Genomic DNA, 23,458 nt, shown 5'->3' with positions numbered 1-23,458 from the left:
TCTGGCCCAGCTAGCATCTCACCCCTCCCGCAGCAATGGCAGGCCCCAGAATACAGAGAGCCTTCTGCAAGGTTCCAGGGGGAAGGTGGGGAACAGTACCACAGAGGTGGTTCAGCACCTGCCTCCGCAGTATGGAACAGGGGGGAATTCCTTGCACAAAGGGTCACCTCAGTGCATAGATGACAGGCGACCAAATGGCCTGCGGAACAGCAGCAGCTCATGCAGAGCCTGGACAAAAGCATGCAAATGAACTTTCCATCAGAGTAGTGCATGAGGGTGAGATGTCATCAGACTGCATGGGGCAGGAAGTGCAACTAATAATCAACAAAACAAAAATGACTCTCCACAAAACCTTGGAGACTCAAAACTCTCTATTTATCCACAGAACACGTACAGCATGGGCAGCACTATTGCAAGCAGCTTCCCTACCCCATTCCATCAACGTGCCTCATCTCTGACCTGAAAGGACTATCTTTAAGGGTGAGAAGTTCATTATGTATATCTATTTAGCCCCTGATTTCTCTGCTGATGCAAGCAGTTAGGCACTAGTTACTCCCAAATGAGAAAGTGATTTGTGCTATATGGACATCTGTCCATTATAGTACTGACTCATTTCACACAGCTCCCTGAACAGTCTGATGCTAGCAATGTTTTATTACTGACCAGAGCCCAAGTTGAACCAAGAACCTAGGTGAAAGGCTTTACTAAGCATCCTGTGAGACTTCATCTTGTTAAATCATTTTTACACCTCTGTCACTGAATTAATTAGTTAATGTTTTTAATGCACTCTGAAATATGTAAAGGGCCATGTAAATGCTAAAGATTATTTTTAGTGAGTCTAAAGCTGTCAACACTAACAAAAAACACTTAAAAGAACACAGGGAAACAATGAAGTCCAATAGCTAAGGCTCAGTACCTAAAGTTAGGGACCCTAGGTTCTACTCCAGACTGGAAACTAACTTAATTCAGCATGTAACATCTCTGTGCCCCCGTTTTCCAAACTATAAAACAGAGGTAAAGTTAACCCCCTTCATGATCCGGTATAAAGTATTTTCAGATCTCAGGTTAAAAGCACATCTAACTGCCCCATACTTGTATTCCTAATAAAAGAAAAAACGTAATTGATGTGCTGTTTAAAAGAATGTTGGTCCCACTTTACCACACCCTTCAAAATGAAGTTTAATACAGCAACACTGGCAAAGCAAGTACAAGAAATAAGGATCCTGTCAGACTACCAAGTGTGAAGGATGTCAGACTAAGCTTTACTGTTTTTGATTTATGAAAAGCAAAGAAATATTTCAGTGCAACCCAGGGGAGCACTGAAAGATATCTTCACTGATTAGTGACTAAGCCTAATACATAATTCACTAGAAGAACTGAATGAATTATGAGCATTTCTCCCACATGTTAAAATAACTTAGTAATATGATCCTGACAAAGACATCAAGATCAACAGTAACTGTGAAACTATTTATTTATCCTGTGGAATACTAAATATTTTCAATGCTGGGGATTTTTTTTTTTAGTCTGAAAAAAAGTTTTATTCTGCAACTACATTAACACTTGCTTTCGGATGAGCTGATTAAAATCCCATCACAATCCAGAATCAGATTCCAACTTGATTCCTCTTGACAAGAAGTTATTAGCATAGTCTACTAGCACAGCCCTGTTAAAATGTGTGAGTATTTCCACTACAAACTGCAGCCTTCTGTACAAATTTGGTACAAGAGGTCTTCATTTTAAAATAACTTCCCCTATATATTTACATTACACCCTAATTTTCATAAAGACTAGCTTAGGTGGTGGTTTTGTTTTGTTTTGAACCACAAGTGTTACAATAGTGGTTTCACTTCTCGGCTAAAAAATGATGCCTTGTGTCACTGCTCCAATAATGTGTCAGGACTTCTCAAAGGCTGGTAAATATCATTATCCTAGTTTTAAAGATGGAGAATCTGAGACACAGAGGGCCAAATTTACAAAGTTATTTAGATACTTAAAGACGCAAAAGCACCCATATGAGTTAGACACATACCTCCCAGTGACTTTCGATAGGAAAAGCCAGGATTTCTGACTCCTAATTCCCTGCTCTAAGCATTAAAATGCCATCTCTTTTTTCTATTTATTTATTTTAAAATGTAAACATTTTTATTTTATTCATTAGAAAATAAAAAAAGATTTGAACATACCTGAATCCTATTAAAAATGGTTAGTTTGTGTTTCTTTTCAGCCACATGACTGGGTGAAGTACCAGGTAATGAAAAGGAAGCCATGGCCACTTGACTTGGAGAAGCTGTGCAAGATAGGTCAAATTTTAGCGTCTCTTTTCGGACACCGGGCAAGCGGCGAGGTCTACCACTGCTGGAATGCAGTTTGCCACCTGTTCCTTTGCAATATCCTTCATTCTTCTCTTTGTCGCTATATACAGAAGCATTATTTTCCCACTGACGTGATTTCCCAGAAGTAGAGTTTCCCAGGGCTTTATCACATACTACAGTCTGAGGTTGGGTTGGGTTGTCAATATCTTTGAATCCCACACAGCCTTTCAAGGGTCTAGTCTGCTTGGCAGAGTAAACAGAGTCTGACTTTATGAGAGGGTCAGACAGGGACTGAGAAGACTGCAAAGCAACTGCTGCTTGCTGCCTTTCTATTTGGCCTTGTTCCTCACTAGCAGATGACACATCCTTCTGATACTGGGTCAAAGTCTTTTGCATATACATGGGAGACCCTTCACATTCTGTGTGCTCTAGAAGAGAGTGATTCATGTCAGCTTGCTGCTGCTGTTGCAATACATTTTGGAGTGGTTTTTCTACAGTCTGTTTCACCTCAGAAGTTGCTTTCTGTGTTGGAGCCACCACCTGGGTGTGGGACAAAATGTGTTGAGATTTGGTGAACATCTGGAGCAGGTGTTGCTGCACTTGCATATGCTCCTGGTTCACTGAGGATTCCATGAAAAGCTGCCTGAAGTGTGGGTTAGCGTCATTCTGTAACACACTATGCTTCTGAATGTTCTGCCAGTGACAGGAATCAATGTCACATTCTTGTCTTTTTGTTGGCCTAAAGGTTTCCGCAAAACTGCTGAGCTTTGTTTCACCTGAGATTTCCCCTTGGGTCTTCAAAAGTGCAAATGACAGAGCATCTGGACACTCATACATCTGTGCAAATGAGTCGAACGCGTGAGAAGGTCCAGGAAACCCACCTGAAATATTCTGAGCTGTAACAGATGGATTGTGATTAATATAAACACTATTCCCTTTGCCTTTAGTACAAACTGGCATGTTTCTGATCCACTGAAAATTACTGCTTGACTGATGGGAGGAGTTTGCAGAAATCTTCTGGCCTCTGAATAATGGAAAACAAGGTAAAGTGCTGTTTGGCCAATACTCCAAACCTGTAGTCTCTAAAGGAAACTGTGATTCTGAAAGTAGGGCTGTATCAGTCAAACTGGTACCTGTATTTTCTCCTGGTGTGATCACAGATAAATTACCAGGATTTATTATGGCATACACATTGGAAGAGGTGGCATTCTTTTGGCAAGGATAATGCTCCTTCACCATCTTGTCACCTGTAGCTTCAAATAGTGCAGTCATGCTAGATGGGATGCAAGAAACCTGATCAGCTGCAGAGGGGCAAGACTGCAGTGAACCTTTCAAATCCTTTGCAGACGATGCTGGAGTTGATGGAAGCTTCTGATTTACAATGCTGTTAACAATACATTTCAGTAGGTCTCTGTTGGGCAGGATAGGATTTGGAGATTTGGATTCAGAGTGAACAGCCAGCCTCTCCGTTCTCAAGCTACTTTGTCCTCTTTGGACAAATGCATCATGAGAAGGTGATGAGACCTTACAGGCATCGTCATCACAGGCGGCCTCCTTCAAGATAGACAAGCCATGTTGCATTTCATAATGTCGAAGCAACGACCGATGGTCACAGTAACTCTTATTGCATCCCTGTTCTATACACACAAATGGTTTTGTTTTCTGGTGTGTTAGCATGTGTCCACTCCTGAGGTAAAAAGACAAAAGACAGAAGAGAAGACATATTAAAATGACTAGCAGAAATTAAATCATTTCTTTTCTGAACTATTTCAGTTCTCACTTCTACGGTTTTATTAAATCCTGAAGGTCAAATTCTGCACTGACATACCCAGTGCAACTCCTACAGAACTCAAAGGGGGTTGACAGAGTGTAAAACAAAGCACGATTAGGGCTCTCTAAAGCAGGAGGGGTCCACACAGCTGCAGCCCGACTGCTTTTTTTTTTTCACTCTAGGAGGAAGGATTACATCACTCCTCCCCTTCATCACCTGCAGTGGCTGCCTATCGCTGAATCCAATTCAAAACTGACCTTCTAGTTCTCAAAACTCTCAAGAAAGATGTTTTTTAACTGCCAGCACTGAGAAATTCATCCTGTCCCCTGTGAGTCAAACTAGGATCTTTTGCATTCTCACAAGTTACAGAAGTACAGCAGACAAAATAATGTCCTTAAATAACATCATTGCAACCCCATTCTCTTCCGATTATGCCCTGAATTACACCTGTGCAAACCCACCAAAGGATAATGGGGTTGCACAGGTTTCGTTGAAGGCATAACATAAAGACAATGAAGACAGACCAAAATGGGGATCTAATTTGGCCAGCAGAGCTTCTTTAAATGCATGAAATGGAAAAAATCCTGGTTGTCTCTCAATCTCACTGAGCTTGGGGGAGGCGGGGAGGCACTTGCAATCAGAAAAATCATCTTGTAAGCAAAGTAAATTTGATACAGAAACCAGTGGGAAACAATAAATATGGAACACCACAATGCCCTTTCTATGGGGACACTTTTAGGGCAGAACAACACTTTCAAAGGACACATATTAATCCAAAATATGTCTGTATATAATACGGACTGAAACCTCCAGCCTGTTCCCTGGGACAGGCATTTGCACTGGTCCGATGTCCAGCACTGCTACATCAAGAAACTAGAAGAGACCACTGAAGTTCCAATACATCAAGAACCACTGGAGGTCAGAACAAATGCTATACACCTCTACCTCGATATAACGCTGTCCTCAGGAGCCAAAAAAATCTTACCACGTTACAGGTGAAACTGCATTATATTGAACTTGCTTTGATCCACCGGAGTGCGCCGTCCCGCCCCCCCGGAGTGCTGCTTTACCGCATTATATCCAAATTTGTGTTATATTGGGTCGTGTTATATCGAGGTAGAGGTGTATATACCATTTGAAAAATAGAATCCCAGTTATTAATGGTGTGAAAAATTAATCTTTAACTGCAGTTCACAATATATTGGCTTCTAAAACCACACAAGAATTGGCTGTCCAGTACAAGTACTTCCCACACCAGTAAGCTTTTCCCTGGACCACTGATCAGAAAGAAAAATAAAAGGTTCTTAGTTGCTATTGCGCAATACAAGTTTACCAAGTCTTCTGAAGCTGAACTATGTCTTATATGACCATGTGAGGCCCTTTCTGCACCAATATGCTCTGGAAATTCTAGAACTAACTTGCTTCTGCTACTGATATAGTTTTGCAATGTAATTTGATGGGGTCTGCTGGCCCGACAAATGCCCACACCAAAGTACCAAGTAGTGTAACTGTGCATCTAAACCAAACTGAAACAGGAAAATGAAGTACTACTGAAGTGAATTCTATCTACACTGGTTTAAACATAAACTGAACATAGTTTTATGCCTTTATATTAGTAAACGCCTACATACAGGTGGTCCTGCCGTTTAAAAGCCTTGCTGCAGATTTTACAGATGTATTTCCGTTCCTGGCTGTGAGTCAGGTTATGTTTGCTAAGAGAGCTGGCACTGCTGAACACCTTCCCACAGAGACTGCAATCCAGGACAGGGTTTTGAGGAGAGCTGTGCTGATGCTTCCCTTTCTTGGCACTACCAGAACTGGACTTGCCTTCCTGTTCAACTTCTTTAGGTGCTGCTGGGATAGGAAGTCCCAATTCTAAATAAAGGGTGAAAGTTATACTCATTAGGTAACACACAGTGTCTATTAAATTACCCCAATAATGTAAGGTTTCACAGATTTCTCTTTTTAATTCCCCTACATTTTTTGTTCGGAGCCTAGTTACAGGGTAGGGTAACTAGTGCAAGCATGATGCACCACAGTTTTGTGTCTTACAACGTAGCCTGTGATCTGCAACACCACGGATATTCGAGGCCTCTGCCCTCACACAGCTCTGACAATGCACCTCAGTTGTGGCTTGCTATTTCAGTCCTGAATCTCTTGAGCAGTGTCAACTGAGCTAAATTCTGCCATAATGCTTTCCCTCTTTTGGACAAAAATAGACATAGGAGACTCCTACGAATTATTTTGCACTTGTGACCTAATCAATATTTAAACCAAGGTCACCAGAGATGACTGACTAGCTAATACATACATTGAGCCACTAAGCTTACATTGTCTTCAAAAATCTAAGATTCATTACCTATGAACCAGAATGAGAAAGGAGAGAGGTAGATATACTACAGATTTTATCAGCTGGCCTAATCAGTTAAATAAAAGATGCACCAAATTGTATAAAAAAATTTCTATCATTCTCTTATTTGAGTGCTCCCAGTTGTGTCTTTTTATTTTTTCTGTCTTCATAGTTCCTTGAACTTTTGCATGATCACTGATCTGCATTAGCAGTGATGCTAATGCAGATCAGTATTTTACTAAGGATATTACTAAGTATTTTACTAAGGATCTTTCAAGAACAGTATTTTACTAAGGACATTCTCCTTTTAACTTCTAATTGCAAATTTTGGAGAAAGCTCATTCTTCTAAATCCATTTCTCAGAGAATCTGAACTACAAGAATTAAACAGAACGTCTCTTCTATGCTTCAGGGAAAGCTAGTAATGTAGATGTTAGCGGCATATTTAACAAATCTGTTACTTTAATGTTTTTAAATTTTCCATTTGCAGTTGGAGATCAAATTGCAAAGACTTTGAACAGAGAGTGTATTCCTAGCCACGGTACAATTTTAAGGAAACAGAATCGTAGGGGAAATATTCCTATTTAATATTACAATAATTATTAGTAACTATTTTCTATAGAGCTATAAATACGCATGACAATTTACAAGACAAATAAAGACGACTGGCAAAATTTTCAAAAGCACCCAAGTGACTTAGAAGCCTAAGTCTCTACCCTGAAGAGATTATCACTAGGTTTATTGTAGCTTCTAAATTAACTACTGACAAATTTTGGCTACACTGAACTGTAAAATTACAACCAAAGGAGATTCCAATGTACTCACCACACAAAGAAGGCTGTGAGCCAAAGTCAGACTCATCAAGGAGTTTAACAAAATCACAGTCCTTCACAGAATACAAAGACAGTGCATCTAAATTGTCCTCCAAAGTGTCATTAGCCATATCTGCAGCTGAAAGGCTAGGATCCATATCTAGGCTGCTTAGGCCAGTATACATTATGTCTCTTGTATCTGGACACAGCTTAAGGTTGAGAGTGTCACTACAGTTCAGCCCTTGACTCTCTGAAAATCCAGGAATATGCATCTCTGATTGGATGAAGTTTTCATCACTGAGGTGGTACTGGTCCATGTTTACCCACCTTTAATGTTTGGTCAGGGAATATGCTTTGGTTTCTGATAAACTAGGGCAAGACTCAGAGCTTGAAAACTGCATTAGTGTATAGCAAGATTCCTAAACAAAAGGTAACAGGAAAAAGTTAGATAACAGAGATGAACAGATAATTCATTTTAAAATGAAAGCAATACCAGTATTGATACATTAGCCCATATATAAACCAATCCTTATTATACAGGACTCAAGATAAATACTTCTGGTTTATATTTTAGATGGAAATATGCATTCAAATTAAAAGTGCTTTCAAACAACTGGAACTTTGTATGTGTAGTTAAATCCATTTTGCTGTTTAAGCTACATTGATCATCATGAACAGACTGGGCAGAATTCATATTTTTAAAATATAATTTTGAGGGATAATATTGATGTTTATTTTTAAGCATTTTTTAAATTTGTATCAATTTAAATTTTTACTGTTGCACAAAATTATGAGTTTTAAGCATTGTTTTCTATTTTTATCTATTTAATTTTTCATAGTTGCAGGAAAATATGAGGGTTAAGACAATAACTATTTAATGACCGTGTATACTGTGATTCAAAAAGTTACAGTTTTACACCCGTTAAAACACAAACTGTCAATATCACATATCAAAACATACAAAATAAATATACTTAAATCAAACTCTAATATGCTCTCAAGCAGCAATTTTATTACTTTTTCTATGCATACATTTTAATTATTATCAATGGCAATATTTTTCATACGTTTGTATATGTATGGTGAAATCGACATTTGCCAATAAAAATCTAATCCTTCCAAGCCTAGTCATCAACAACTCAATTAATTTAAGCCTGGTTTGCCTTAAACTTGATTGATGAGAAATTTGATCCTGATAATATTATTTTAGGAAATGCAACCTGCAGAGAAGATATTCAAACCAAGTATGCACACTGTATATGAAAAAAAATCATACACAATTGCACACAGCTAAATGCCAATCAGTGTATGTACCAGAACTAGTCCATAATTAAAATATGCCTAAATTATCTGTGAAATCTAAAGTTCCTTACAACCATCCAGTGCTGCTGCAAACATGAAAAAGTTCCCATTTATTCACTACATCATTCCAAAAAAATTACTGAATCTCATGTATTTCAATGGGGTCAAAAGATGTCCCACAAAAACGTCCCTGTTTATAAGTTTGTAACTTATGGTGCTATATGCCTAGAAAAAAATAGGTCCAGGTTACAGGACCTGCAGAGAGGTGAATTTCATCCAGTCTGCATCATCTCTTTCTCAAACAGGACATATACATCTCAGAAGCCCCACAAAAAGAATACTTTATTGCTGTATATCTAAGAATAAAGAATTTCCTCATACTACTCCTACCAAGGGCAATAATATTTTCAAGGAACAGGTTCAAATTTGACAGGAGATGGAACAGTAAAAATGACACCCAAATTTTTTGTTATAAATTATTTTTAGCTGTATGTACAGCATTGTATATATTGGGTATCCTTCCTTTGTTCCCCACTCTCATGTCTTGAATAACAGGAAAATATTTAAATCATGCCCCACCCCCAGTTTTTAAGAAATATTTTCCTTTTAAAGTCAAATGCATTAAATTTCTTTTTCTTAAAAGTATGTTCTTCACCCTCTATATAGAAGCTTTCAAGTGCTTTTCTTTCTTTGTTTTAAGAGACAAAGAAGGCTGGAAAACTGATTTTAATTTTTTTGTAATAATTTGATAAAGCTACTAAAATTACATCTAACTTCCATAGTGGGTCTGCTGCTCAAGCAAAGCTCTCATTTAAATCATTGAGAATTTTTGCCTAAGTAAGGATGGCAAGAACAGGGCCAAAGCGTTAAGGAAAAAAAAAAAGACAATTCTTAATTTTGTTGAACCAGGGGCACCCAAATTTGCAGAACTGGGGGTAAAATTAACTTCTATTTCTATCTGTAGAGTGCTCCTCATCATAGCATTTAATGCCCAATCCTGCAAAATTTGTGCTTAACTTTATGCATATTGGTCCCATTGATTTCAATGAGACTACTCACATGCATAAAGTTAAGCATATGCATAAGCCTTTACAAGATCAGGAACTAAATTTGCCAGGAGCAAAAGCACTATAGCTAATTTACAGATAAAGGGCCCAGACGTGAACACATTTATATCAGCAAAGCTACTCGTGGATTTGGGCTCAATCACATCAGTTTTTTAAACTATCAATAAACACACATAGCTCTAATAATCTCCTGACACTCTAATCTATCTTGTTAGATTAAAAGCCTGTTGCTTGCATTAACCAGCAATCAAAACCTGAAGCTGATTGATTTGGTCTTCACACTGCTACAGATAGAAGGCAGCTATGGACTGCATTTTAGAACTCTTCGGTCCACAGGTCACATTTTTAGGATTGTGAGCTCCTGGGTCAAAAGAAATTGAGAGAATTTCAGTTATACATAGTATTTTTTAAATTCATCCCTTTAAAAAAATTGGGGTGGTAAGGAAAAAACCACCCTTAAAATCCAGAATGTAATTTATAATGGGTGGGGGGAGGATAAATACTTTTTAACATGTTGTCTCTGAGGGCTGAAGATTAATAAATACATTATAATTGCAGAGCTGTTTGGAATTTTTGTTGTGAGGGTCTGAACTGCATATTAGTAAGGAGGCAGAACACATTATAACCAGGGGTTGTAACTAGGCAATCTAAGCAGCATGATAATGGGAGAACAGGGTACTAGGGACAGAGAAACATGACAGAGAAGCTGAGGTCACTATATTGATGCTGTCAAGAAGGAAGATCCTGAGTTTCTCCTAGGGCACGTCCTCCTCATTCTCATATGAAGAATAAGAGGGATGGTGGCAGCTACTCTAGTCTGAACTGAGGTGAGAGAAGCTAAGTATTAACTAGCCATTGAACTGAACTAGTTGAATAAACTCAACTGAAGAAAATATTCTCTCTGCACCTGAAAAGGCTACTGCAGTTAAAAGCTGGTTTAGCATGTCAGCAAATTCTGGTTCTAGGTGCTTAGTCAGCAATTTCCACCAGTTCAGTAGTTTGACTTTAATCTTCAACAGCAAATGTGTACTGCTTGAATTTTTTTAATTTAGTTTAAATTATTTTAATAGATTATAGTATCTTTATGCCTTAATACAGGCTAACTTCACATTTAATTTTCAATAGGTTTATTTTAAAAAGAAAAATGCATTTAATTTAAATAAAAAAATCTGATTTCAATTTCAAAAGAATCAAAACATTCTAAATCAATTTTTATCCACTCTGACCCCTGGGCCTATGCCAATAGAGGGCAGAACTCTGGCACTGTTGGGGATGAAGTGGGGGGGTGATGAGAATGGAGAAGACTGCTGTCCATGGTAGCAGAGGGGGGAAGTTCCTGCTTGGGTGGGGATGAGGGGTTGCTCTTGCCCTGGTGGAGACTGGTACTACTTCTGGGGAGACTGCTCCTGGCTCTGGTGGTAGGACTCTGGAGATTCCTTCCCCTCGTGGGGATAAGGCTGCTGCTCAAATTGGGAAGGGGGGGGGGGCTCCTAGCTCTGATGGGGATGCTACTCCTGCCCCATATGGGCTGGGTACCTGCCCATGATAGAGGGATATCCCTGCACCTGGAGAGGATGGGTGGGGAGCTCCCTGCCCATGACAGGGGGAAGAGCCTTGCCTCTAGGGAGAATGGGCAGGGAGCCTGTGGTGGGAATGAGGGGGCATGGTGGTCCCTGCCCTGGACGGGAGGGTCACTACCTCTGGTGGGGATGGCTGGGGGGCTCCCTGTCTGTAATGGGACTGGGGTGTCCTTGCCCCTGGGGAGACTGGCATGGGGTCCTTGCCCGTGACGGGGAAGAGGGGATCTCTGCCCCTGGAGGGATGGGCAGGGGTCCCTGTCCGTGATGGAGAAGGGGGGTCCCTACCTGTACTGAGGGTGAAGAGAGAGTGCGTTCCCTCCCCTGGAGTGGATGAATGGGGAGGGGCTCCCTGCCTGGGATGGGGGAGAGTGCTTGCCCTTGTTGGCGATGGGTGTGGGGGGGGTCCTTGTTCCTGCAGAAAGTCAGGGGGTCCTTGCCCCTGGGGGGATGACCAGGGGGTGTCTATGATGGGGCAAGGGGTCCCTTCTCCTGGGGGGATGGATGAGGGGTCCCTGTCTGTGATAAGGGCAGTGGGGGTCCATGCCCCTGAGGGGATGGGGTGCCCCTCCCCTTGGAGGGATGGGCGGGGGTCCCTGTCCGTGATGGGAGATCCCGGCAGGGGGGTCCCTGCCCCTGGGGGGTGGGCGGGCGGGGTCACTGTCCCTGGGGGCGATGGGGGGACCCTAGGAGGAGGGCGGAGATCCCTGTCGGTGATAGGGGATCCCGGCGGGTTGGATGGGGTCCCTGCTCCCAGCGGGGTCGCTGTCCCTGGGGCGATGGGTGGGTTCTGGTGGGAGGAGGGGTCCCTGTCGGTGATGGGGATCCCGGCGGGTTGGATGGGGTCACTGTCCCTGGGGCGATGGGGGCCCCAGGGGAGGGGAGGGGTCCCTGTCGGTGATGGGGATCCCGGCGAGTTGGATGGGGGTCGCTGTCCCTGGGGGCGATGGGAGCCTGGGGGAGGAGGGTCCCTGTCGGTGATGGGGATCCCGGCGGGTTGGATGGGGGTCCCTGCTCCCATCGGGGTCGCTGTCCCTGGGGGTGATGGGGGCCCCTGGGAGGGGCAGGGGTCCCTGTCGGTGATGGGGGATCCCGGCGGGTTGGATGGGGTGGTTGCTGTCCCTGGGGCGATGGGGGCCCCTGGGGAGGGGCCCTGTCGGTGATGGGGATCCCAGCGAGTTGGATGGGGATCGCTGTCCCTGGGGGCAATGGGGACCCTGGGGAGGAGGGGTCCCTGTCGGTGATGGGGATCCCGGCGGGTTGGATGGGGGTCGCTGTCCCTGGGGGCGATGGGGGGGCCCTGGGGGGAGGGGAGGGGGTCCCTGTCGGTGATGGGGGATCCCGGCGGGTTGGATGGGGTGGGTCGCTGTCCCTGGGGGCGATGGGCGGGCCCTGGGGGGAGGGGAGGGGATCCCTGTCGGTGATGGGGGATCCGGGCGGGCTGGGCGGGGGGGTCCCTGCCCCTGGGGGGATGGGCAGGCGGGGGTCGATGTCCCTGGGGCGATGGGGGCTCCTGGGAGGAGGGGGGTCCCTGTCGGTGATGGGGGATCCCGGCGGGTTGGATGGGGGTCGCTGTCCCTGGGGCGATGGGGGTCCCTGGGGAGGAGGGGTCCCTGTCGGTGATGGGGGATCCCGGCGGGTTGGATGGGGGGGTCCCAGCTCCCACCGGGGGTCGCTGTCCCTGGGGCGATGGGGGCCCTGGGGAGGAGGGGTCCCTGTCGGTGATGGGGATCCCGGCGGGTTGGATGGGGGTCGCTGTCCCTGGGGCGATGGGGGGCCCCTGGGGGAGGCGGGGTCCCTGTCGGTGATGGGGATCCCGGCGGTTTGGATGGGGGGTCGCTGTCCCGGGGATGGGCAGCCGGGGGTCGCTGTCCCTGGGGGCGATGGGGGTTCTGGGGAGGCGGGGTCCCTGTCGGTGATGGGGGATCCCGGCGGGTTGGATGGGGGGGTCACTGTCCCTGGGGGCGATGGGGGGCCCCAGGGGGGAGGGGAGGGGGTCCCTGTCGGTGATGGGGGATCCCGGCGGTTTGGATGGGGTCGCTGTCCCGGGGATGGGCAGGCGGGGGTCGCTGTCCCTGGGGCGATGGGGGCTCTGGGGGAGGGCGGGGTCCCTGTCGGTGATGGGGATCCCGGCGGGCTGGGCAGGGGGTCCCTGCCCTGGGGGATGGGCCGGCGGGGGTCGCTGTCCCTGGGGGCGATGGGGGCTCTGGGGGAGGGCGGGGTCCCTGTCGGTGATGGGGGATCCCGGCGGGCTGGGCGGGGGGGGTCCCTGCCCCTGGGGATGGGCCGGCGGGGGGTCGCTGTCCCTGGGGGCGATGGGGGCTCTGGGGGAGGGGCGGGGTCCCTGTCGGTGATGGGGATCCCGGCGGGCTGGGCGGGGGTCCCTGCCCTGGGGGATGGGCAGGCGGCGGGGGTCGCTGTCCCTGGGGGCGATGGGGGTTCTGGGGAGGGCGGGGTCCCTGTCGGTGATGGGGATCCCGGCGCGCTGGGCGGGGGTCCCTGCCCCTGGGGATGGGCAGGCGGGGTCGCTGTCCCTGGGTCCTGCCATGTCTCCGAATTAGGGGCCGCCCCACAGGAGGCAGCAACTTTACCCGTCGCCTCGCGCCCCTTCCCGCCTGCGCTGCCTCGGTCCGCACGCGGCGCCTCGCCCCGCCCCGCGCTGGCGGCGGAGCCTCGCGCAGCCCCGCGCCGAGAGGGGAGGGGGCGTGAGGAGGAGCGGCTCCGCCTCGGTCACGTGGTGCTGGGACAGTCTGGGCGGGAAAAGGGGCCGAAGGGCGGCGCCATTTTGTGAGAGGGCGAACGGAGGGGAGGTGTGAGGGGACCAGGAGGGAGTGCATGGGGGGGGAAGAGAGGAGTGCAGGGATAGGGAAGTGTATATGAGAATAGGGAGGGAGGGGAAGGGCTTGAGGGGAGGGAGGGTAGGAAGGGGTATATGGGGGAGGGGTTGGGGAGCGGGCACATGGGAGAGGAGTTGTGATGGGATAGGGAAGGGAGGGAAGTCAGGAGGGGAGGTGTGAGGGGCTAGGGAGAAGTGAAGTGGGAGATATGGAGGGGGAGGAGGGAGGGAAGATTGAGGAGGGTGATGGGGAGAGGGAGGTAGGGGGAGGGGATAGGCAGAAGTGGAGTGGGGTAATGGGGGGAGGGGAAGGGATAGGGAGGAGAGGAGGGCTGGAGGATATATGGAAAGGCTGGAGGATATGAGGGGACGGGCATACAGGTAGAGGATGTGGAAGGGGAGGCATGAGGGTGTGGAGAGGAGGAGATGCAAAGGGGAGGTGTGAGGGGAATATGGAGAGAGGAAGAGGTTAAAGGGAAGGTGTGTGATGAATATAGGGTGGAGGAGTTGTGAACAGGAGCTTAGGGGGAGACATAATGGAATGTGGAGGAGTGAGAGGAAGTGTTTGGGGAGTGAGAAGTGAGGGAGGAGTATGAAGAAGGACATGTTGGGGGAAAGGGTTTGCTATATAATGAGACAATGGGAAAAGAAGTGTGAAGAAGGAAGGGATTGGTTAGAGGAGGGGATGGAAGTATGAGATGGCTGTAGGGGGAAGTGTAAGGAGAGAGAAGAGGTTTATGAGGAGGAAGGAGGGGGAAAGTGTAACAGTGACGTTGGGAGAAGGTAGGAGAGAGATATGGAGAAAAAGCCGATGAGACGGTGCTGTGACTGTTTCCCCCACTCCATCCCCCACCAAAAGGTGACTAAATTTAGTTGTCCCCAGAACATCTTGCTAAGGCAACAGCACATCACAAACCAGAAAAAAATAAAACTGTGATGAACTTACCCCTGCTTGAAATCGGGGTAAAGCGCACCAATTCTAATATTGGTTTATGGAGGTTTACTCTGTCTATGGTAGGGGTTTGCTCTGATGCAACTACACTGGTGGCTGAAAAGGAGGCAAATCACTAGTGTAGACAAGGCTATAGAGGAGAAGACTCCTCTTTTGTCAGCATGGATGCCAGTATCCCATTGTGGTGTTACAGGGTGACATGTTGCAGGAGGTGACAAAAGAGAATTGTACCATGCCTCACATGATTGCCAACAATTGTGGTTAACTGACACAGTAATTAAACTGGGCCTAATTCAGGACTACCCTACTCCTTGTGTAGTTATGAACAGTAGTGTAACATGTAAGTAAAATGCCATAAGAAAAATGGTAATGTTTTACTCCCCGTTTCAGTAGGTGTACATAGCTACACAGAGTGCAAGGGAGTGAGGAACCAAGCCTAATGTCTTTATTCATGATCGTGGTTATTAGTCTTGGTGTGATAACAAAATTCAAATTTGGGTGCTACAATTCTATCTAGTAAAACCCTTTTTTAGTTTCATTTGAAAAAAAAAAAAACCAGCTGGTGTGTTCCATCCCAAAGGGGCTGCATTTCAGTGGTGGGTGAGGTGAAATCTGTGTGCATACTGATCAGTGAGCTAAAACTGATATTAAGTAGATACTCGGTATTACATGTTTGACAAGTGGTCAAAACTTTGGTTTTTATATTTCAACAGCTTCACACTGTAAATTTCTCTAATGTACTTTGGTTTTCAGCTTAAAACAACAACATCACCAAGAGAGATGTGAACTTCCACCATTTACCTTAATACAGTATCATGTTTAATTTATTTCCATTCAAATTTAAAGGCTAATTGTGACCAGTCAAATAAAGAACAATGTTAATTGTTTCAGCACTTGAACAGGCACATCAAGTTAATGCACTTAATATAACACAGGGTTTCTCAAACGGGGTCGGGACCCCTGAGGGGGGCACAAGGATATTACCTGGGGGGGTTGCGAGCTGTCAGCCTCCGCTCCAAACCCTGCTTTGCCTCCAGCATTTACAATGGTGTTAAATATATTATCAGGTATTTTTAATTTATTAGGGGGGGTCTCACTCAGATGCTTGCTGTGTGAAAGGAGTCACCGTACAAAAGTTTGAGAACCACTGATATAACAGGACCTATTATATTCTACTATTTCCATAGATATGAAACACATTCCATGTCAATAAAGCTGCAAGATTAGAATAAGGAAATAATAAAATATTCTTTTGATTATATAATTGTAACATTTTATACTATCCATCGCAGTTAAATAAAGGTAGATTTCAAAGTACTATCATCTTAATAGTTTTGGGACTGCCATGATGAGGTTGGCAGGACTATGTGTCATGTTTATATAAAGCCCATTTTGCACTGATGTAAATGACTACACAGGGTGCAGGGTTGTCCTGAATTACTCAGTTTTATTACTGTGTCAGTTAACCACAATTGTTGGCAATCATATTCAGACACACTACAATTCTGTCAAGTAGGTTTGGCTGAGAGTGACTCCCTGAACTTGAGAATGCATGGGGAGGCCCCAGGCTTCCTATCTCCACCTCAGGTAAGCAAGCTCAAAGCTGTAAAAAGTTGCTAGACACATTTCAGAAGAAAACAGATGGCAGCTTACTCTAGAAGCTGGACATGGAGTTTTGGAAATATAAGACATGTTCTATGTATGTTTTAGTGTTTTTAATTGTTTGATTTGGAGTTCAAAGCCTATTAATCTGAACAAAGGGAATGTGTCCATTGATTTTGTTAACCTGTTTTATTACTGTTTGCACCAGAAAACCTGCAAATAAATCTGCAACCCCCAAAAAATCCAATTTTGAGCCATGTGGATCATATGAAACCACATATATTAATCTCAATAGTTAAATTGTATATGTTCAGGATGGACAATAACTTTTTACAATTAGTGTTTAAATTTTTTTACTGTCAAGTTAGAAATCATAGGCCAAATTTATTCCTAGTATGACTCCAAATCAGGCATAAATTCGGACCTATCTATATTTAAAATGTTATTTTTTTCTGATATCACCACTGAGATGATTAAAACTGAAGAGATTTTAAATGGCTTGTTTACTTGTCATCATTATGTTGTTGGTTTTCTTTCCGCACTTAATTTGGATTGGAACAAAGTAAACTAAATCAGTTACATTCTAGTGGCTGGTTCTAATTTTTTAGCAAAATCTGTCATATTTGATTTGCGTATTTTACAGAAAAATGTTTGAATCCAAAAGAAAGACATTTTAATGTAAATTTTTGTGTATGTGTGTGTATATATATTTCTACCTAATAAATAGAAATCTCTTCATATATATTCACATGTATATATGAAAACGTCTACTAATTAGCTTTTGTAAAACTTTTAAAAGCAAAGTTTAAATGTTGTGTTTAAACTATTAGGAGGAAGAGTGAGTCCCGGCTATATAAACAAAATGAGTCAGGATCCTGTATTTTCCTGGCAACTCTGCCACTGACCCACTGGGTGGCCTTGGATGAGTTACTTTATTTTGTTTTTTTGCCTCAGTTTGTCCTTTAATAAATTACTATTCTACTGACCCTACCCCATCGGGGAGTTGTGAGGCTTAATGAACTAATGTTTGTGTAATGATTAGAAATCCTCAGGTCTAGCAAAGGGAAAATGTTATTATTTATAAGTATTCTTTAATTAATACAGTTCAATTCCTTCCCAAATTTACTTATTATTACAATTATTCTAAAGAACTGATGCAATTTTAATTCTGACGGAATAGCCTTCTGTCCCAGAATGTCTTCTAAGGCCATTATTGCTCCCTCTCTATCCATGAAAAAGCTCTATTACTAATATTATAGTCCAGGTCATGCTGAGAGAAGAGTCATCTGGAGTCACCTGAATCTCAGTAAAATAACTCAGAAGAGAAAAGAAAGGGAAAAATATCACAGAATTGAAAGTATGTCACCTACAATGTTTTTAAAACTGCAGTGACCCAGTACCCACCTACTGTTATTGCAGTCTATTGGTTAAAGCAGGAACAATTTATGATTAGATCATTTGTATTTATAATTAAATGCTCAATTTTCATGTGAGAGGCTCTCGTATGTGAGTAGCCCTATTAAAATAGGACTGAAGATGTATTAGAGATGTCCAGCAGTGTCAATTGTCATTTTAAACTTTGTTATTTAAAAAAAGCACAAACAAAAATGCTCCTCTGGGACGTTAATCCACATGTATGAAGAGTCTCACTTTGGAGTAAATTTTCATGTCCCTCTCATAAATTATAAATCTCTGAAGATGCAAGGTTTATAATACTCCTGGCTGATTTTTTACTGTTTGATTAGCAGTACTAATGATGCTAATTTTATATATATATAAAATTAGCGTCATTAGTACTGCTAATCAAACAGTAATATATATATATAAATTAACCCATTTTACAGACAGTTAAACTGAGGTACAGATGACCTGTTTCATCATTATACTGCACTTTGTATAGTCATTTTCACCAATGGAAAGTGGGTTTAAAATGCTTCTGTAGCATTTTTTACTCACTTTACACAGGTGTAAATGATTGCCCAAGGTACACAGCAATGGCGAGTTGGGCCCAGAAAGATTTACTGATTTGCGTGCTCTACAGTGGAACAGTGACATTTTAATTTATTGTTTAAAAGGCCAAATCTTCAGCTGTGAAATTGGTGCAACTCCATTACTAACAATGGGGTTGTGAGCATTTGTTTATTTGAGGATCTGGCTTGAGGTTTAAAAAGCTGTTTGAGATTTTTAGTTGATGGAAGGTGGTATGGCCTAGCGATTAGAGCTCTGGACTGTGACTCTGGAGACATAGGTTCTATTCTGTCTCTGCCATGGGTCTGCTTTGTGAACATGGGCATGTGACTTCATCTCCCTCTGCCACAGTTTCTCCATGTGTAAAAAAAAATGGGCATAATGATGCTGAGCTGAAAAAGAGCTCCATATAGGGTTGCCAACTTTCTGATTGCAGAAAACCAAACACCCTGTCATTTCCCTTCCCCAAGGCCCTGCCCCTTCTTTGAGGCCATGCCCCCACTCACTCCATCCCCCTTCCTTCCCTTGCTCTCCCCCACCCTCGCTCGCTCACTCATTTTCACTGGGCTGGAGCAGGGCGTTGGGGTGTGGGAGGGGCTGCGGGCTCTGGGGTGGGTCTGGGGATGAGGGGTTCGGGGTGCAGGAGGGGTCTCTGGGCGGAGGGATGGGTCTGCGGGTTTCAGAGTGTGGGAGGGGGCTCCTGTCTGGGGCAGGGTGTTGGAGTGTGGGAGGGAGTATGGTCTCTGGGCTGGGGGTGTGGCCAGAAGTGAGGGGTTCATGGTGTGGGAGGGGGCTCCGGGCTGGGGCAAGGGGTTGGGTCACGGGAGGGAGTTTGGGGTGTGGGCTTCGGGCAGTGCTTACCTCAGGTGGCTCCCAGGAAGCGGCCGGCATGTCCCTTCAGCTCCTAGGCACAGGAGTGGCCAGAGACCTCCACTGTGCTCCACACGCTGCCCCCACTCCAGTCAGTGGAAGCTGCGGCGCTGGCGTTTGGGGCGGTGCCTGCGCCATGAGCATGGGCAGCGCGTGGAGCCCCCATTACTGCCCTTGCATCTAAGAGCCAGAAGGACACGCAGGCTGCTTCCGGGAGCCGCGCAGAGTTGGCCATTGCGTTACAGTTGAAAACCGGACGCCTGGCCACCCTAGCTCCATGTGGCTTGAAAGCCTGTCTCTCTCACCAACAGAAGTTGATCTAATAAAAGATATTACCTCACCTGCCTTGTCTCTCTTTTTTAAAGCACTTTGAGATCTAATGATGAAAAGCACTAGGTATTATTTTCACTGAAAGGTGCTGCAGAATTATAAAATATTATTTTAACTTGTCCCCTTCTCTAGTTTTGAACAATGGATTTGTTGGCCAAATTCTCTGCTGGTATGAATGCGTGACACTGCCCTGAAGTCATTGGAACTGCTCTAGTTATTCAGAATGGCAGGACCTAGCTGTGGGGAAGCCTCCTGTCACTCTAGTAAGTTTTTTGTTTTGTTATGGGGGGGTTGTGTTTGTTTTTTAAGTGTATTGAAAAGAGACGGGGAAATTACTGCAAAGTTAGGGAAATGTAATACAATTTAAAAATCTGTCTTTCTTTAAAAAAATCAGTATCACCTTCTTCTTCACATTTGGAAATGTGCCCTGTGCATGAAGAGCTTGGTTGCTGGTAACATCCTTTCAAGAAGGAGGTTGGTTTGAGCCATCTTGCCCCATGCCTAAGCTTAATTAGCAATTATTGTGGCTTCTTGCCAGGATTTCTGGACAAGATAGACTTAATTATACCTATTAAACTTTTCAGGTTGGTGTGGAAAAGCTCAAGGGAAAAATATTGTTCATGTGTGAATAAGGATTAATTTAATTACTTAAAATTTACTCTATAAGCAGTTCTGATTATGCAGAATGGAATGTAGGTATGAAGAGGGAACAACAACATCCTTCATCTTCATTTCCTTTCACACACATTTTATTCAAACTATTTTGTGTTTCAAAATTCCTGTACAGATTTGACAGTAGAAGCCATAGCATGGCCCTGTGTGCTTCATTAAAAGTTACATTCCTGATTAGGTTAGCTTTCAGCAGTTTGGCAGGCTGATCACAAGGCCATTTACAGCCAGGAAATAGAGATGATGCTGAGGCTGCAGGCGGCTACTACACTGCAAACCCCCTTCTCTCTCTTCCCTCTGTTAAACTGTCACTGCACTCAGTTTGCACTGCACTTTTATAGTGTGATGCACCAAAATAAACCCTTCCATAGTCCCACCCAGGTATAAACAGAATGTATATCTAATTCAAATTCAGCCAATCAAAGGGTATAAACAAAGCAGAAAGCCCTGCCTCTTGATTATTAATTACTCACACTGGTCAATCACATTTAACCTGTCTAATCAGGATTCAGGGTGATGCATATAGTCCTTCCCATTCCTTTCTGAGCTGCTCTACTTTTGACCAATCAGGAAAGGTCTTTCTCTCTCTGGCAGAACCAGTTTTTAATTGGTATGCTGAGGACCCTTGCTTGAGCTGTACTTTGTGCTGCCTGAACACAGAGCCAGTATGAGATTGTGTTTGAATGTACAGTAGTACTAGTAGCATTCAGTATATAAACTCAAAGTATGTAGATTGCTTAAAATGTGCCTGCTCTCAATGTATGTAGCTATGCCTAATATCAGTCATAAGATTTTGCTGGCTCCTTTGGCTTTCATGGCCAGTTATAAAAAATAAAATATTGTGAACATGTAATATAATGAAACAAATGACATTTTATTTTTTGTCCCAGCATTAATTAAGGCCCTGATTCTGCAAACATTTACTACCTAGTACAGTGCTTACTCTTAGTGGGAAGTCTTTGCAGAATTTGGCCCTAAAACTGTAAGTAATTGAGACATTTTTTTGTTTAAATACAGCTTTTGGTTTTATATCAAACTTGGTATGTTCACTTGGTATTAAAATGTTAAAGAGGACATACGTTAAAAAAATCCTTCCTTTCCCTAGTGAAACTATGTTTATAATTCCTTTTCACAGTAATTGACTCCCCTCGGGAAGACTGGTGATATTACAGTACTTCCTCAGTTTAACCTTTTAGCCAGTGATACCATTACTAGAAGGGGATGGGGAAGGATTATTTTTAGTACATAATTTTCCAATTAACCTGCTGAACGTAACTGGTCCTTGCTCAATATGTGAGACCCTAAGAGTATGTGGTTAGTTTACCCCTAATTTCTCAAAATACTACAAAATAATGATTTAAATAATTTTGATTATGAAGTCCAGTTATAACAAAAATTGTCATTTAAAACAACAGACTACTGTGGCAACTACAAATGGCTATGAGAAGGAGTTTTCTCTTCCATACCTATAAACTTTTTTTTTAAATCAACTGCTATGAACTGCTGGGCAATCTAAGATCACAGTAGCTAGTGCTGTTTGCCTCCAAAGAAACCTTTCTTTAGAGTTAGAAAGAAGTACATCCCTTTGTAACCACCTGTGAAGTAACAAAGGCCGTAATCTCACAAACACTTATGCACATGCTTAATTTTAAACACACGAGTTAAGGAAATGTATGTTTCCAGAGCTGCAGCTGATGTGATATACCAGGAAGGCACAGTATGAATATAATTAATAATTGGTAATTAGTACATACCATGGGTAAAATCCTGGCCCCACTGAAGTCAGTAGAAGTTTCAGTGGGGCCATGATTTCACTTTAGATCTCTTCTAAATCAAGATTTTGTACAGTGGGAATTAGCTGATGAAATGTATCTTATAAAAGTACGATTAATAATTACCCAAGTCCAGAAAACCTATTTTTGGGAAGGAAATCAGCAGTCATTAAATATTAATCGTGTACATAAATTAAAATTGTATTGCATCATATTTTTCTTTGCTTTCACAGAGCAGTGGTGTGTTTGTGCTGTCTGCTGTGAACAGGTTAGTTTTAATAAGTTTATTGTTTTTATGATTAGTAATAGAATTACTACTTTGCACTTGTTCATGTACATCGTGCATCCATTACAATGATTAAATACATTTGTATTGGTTTATTTATCTGAGTCACTTTATTGCTGCTACAGAAAGCTGAAGTGATTATGATCTAGAGACTGAATTACATCAAAAGTTTCTATAGCTACTAACCATTCCAGTTTTCATTGAAGTCATATTTTCCTCTTAAGTTGAGTGAGATGAATCCAACTGCATTGATGTAGTTAGCTGAAAACGTTGGTGCTTAATAAATAACTGTAGCAGCAACATTTTAAACTCAGTAATAATATTGATTTTACGGTCCCTTACAAACTATGCAAACTAACTACAGATACATGTTTTAAAAATTAAAATAATGTTTAGGATGTATATATTTTTTGTATAAAGCACTATACAAACATTCATAAGCTTGTTCTTATGACTCTTAGGCCTTGCTCCTGTAAACACTTACATAAATGTTAAAGTTTAAGCACGTGTGTTGCCCTGTTGACTTCAGGGGGACTATTCGGATACTTGAAGTTAAGAATGTGTGTATGTTTTTCCAGGATCAGGGCCTTAATCCCTGATTCTGCAGTGAGCTCTACATGGATGCATTCCAGGATTGGGGCCTAAGGGCTAATTAAACAATAAAGACAATAATAACTATCAAGTTGAAAACCTTCAAACAGGGATTGAACCTGCTACTATTGAAGTCAGTGAAAAATGCCTATTGATGCTAATGGGATCGGGATCAAGCCATTAAAATACATCTATCTTTCCACACACTCCCATTCAAATGATGAATGACCCAGTAACGTAGGGAGAGAATAAACTTGCTAAATTTTATTTATTTGAGGCCCAAATTCGAGAGGTGCTGGTCACTCTTCAGTCCCCACTGTGGATGGACCCCTTTACGCCTTGTTTATTTTAAGGAAGATTTTGAAACATGGTGGGAGCCCTAGTGTAGA

The 23,458-nt window shown here is 43.4% G+C and overlaps 2 protein-coding genes across 11 annotated transcripts in view; one reads left to right on the top strand and one right to left on the bottom strand.

The window, feature by feature from the left end:
* The window catches only part of ZNF541 (zinc finger protein 541), a 43,769-nt gene extending 29,925 nt beyond the window's left edge, over positions 1-13,844 (bottom strand). The window contains exons 1-5 of the mRNA XM_039510805.1: positions 13,785-13,844; positions 9,871-9,977; positions 7,261-7,666; positions 5,718-5,961; positions 2,187-4,002 (exon numbers count right to left, since the gene is read on the bottom strand). Coding sequence (XP_039366739.1) covers positions 2,187-4,002; positions 5,718-5,961; positions 7,261-7,564 — 2,364 coding nt within the window. The 5' untranslated portion in view covers positions 7,565-7,666; positions 9,871-9,977; positions 13,785-13,844. The remainder of the gene's footprint in view (positions 1-2,186; positions 4,003-5,717; positions 5,962-7,260; positions 7,667-9,870; positions 9,978-13,784) is intronic.
* Positions 13,845-20,969: 7,125 nt separating this feature from the next.
* BICRA (BRD4 interacting chromatin remodeling complex associated protein) overlaps positions 20,970-23,458 on the top strand; it is a 112,963-nt gene continuing 110,474 nt past the window's right edge. For 4 of the 10 annotated variants that reach the window (XM_039510801.1, XM_039510804.1, XM_039510803.1 and 1 more), the window contains exons 1-3: positions 20,970-21,030; positions 21,311-21,402; positions 22,426-22,460. The gene's annotated coding sequence lies outside the window, so the exon portion shown is untranslated. The other 6 variants (XM_039510795.1, XM_039510794.1, XM_039510797.1 and 3 more) reach the window with 6 other exon arrangements.

This window comes from Mauremys reevesii, linkage group 22, assembly GCF_016161935.1.
Source record: "Mauremys reevesii isolate NIE-2019 linkage group 22, ASM1616193v1, whole genome shotgun sequence".
Lineage (NCBI taxonomy): Eukaryota > Metazoa > Chordata > Testudines > Geoemydidae > Mauremys > Mauremys reevesii.
This window is presented reverse-complemented; position numbering and strand designations above follow the sequence as displayed.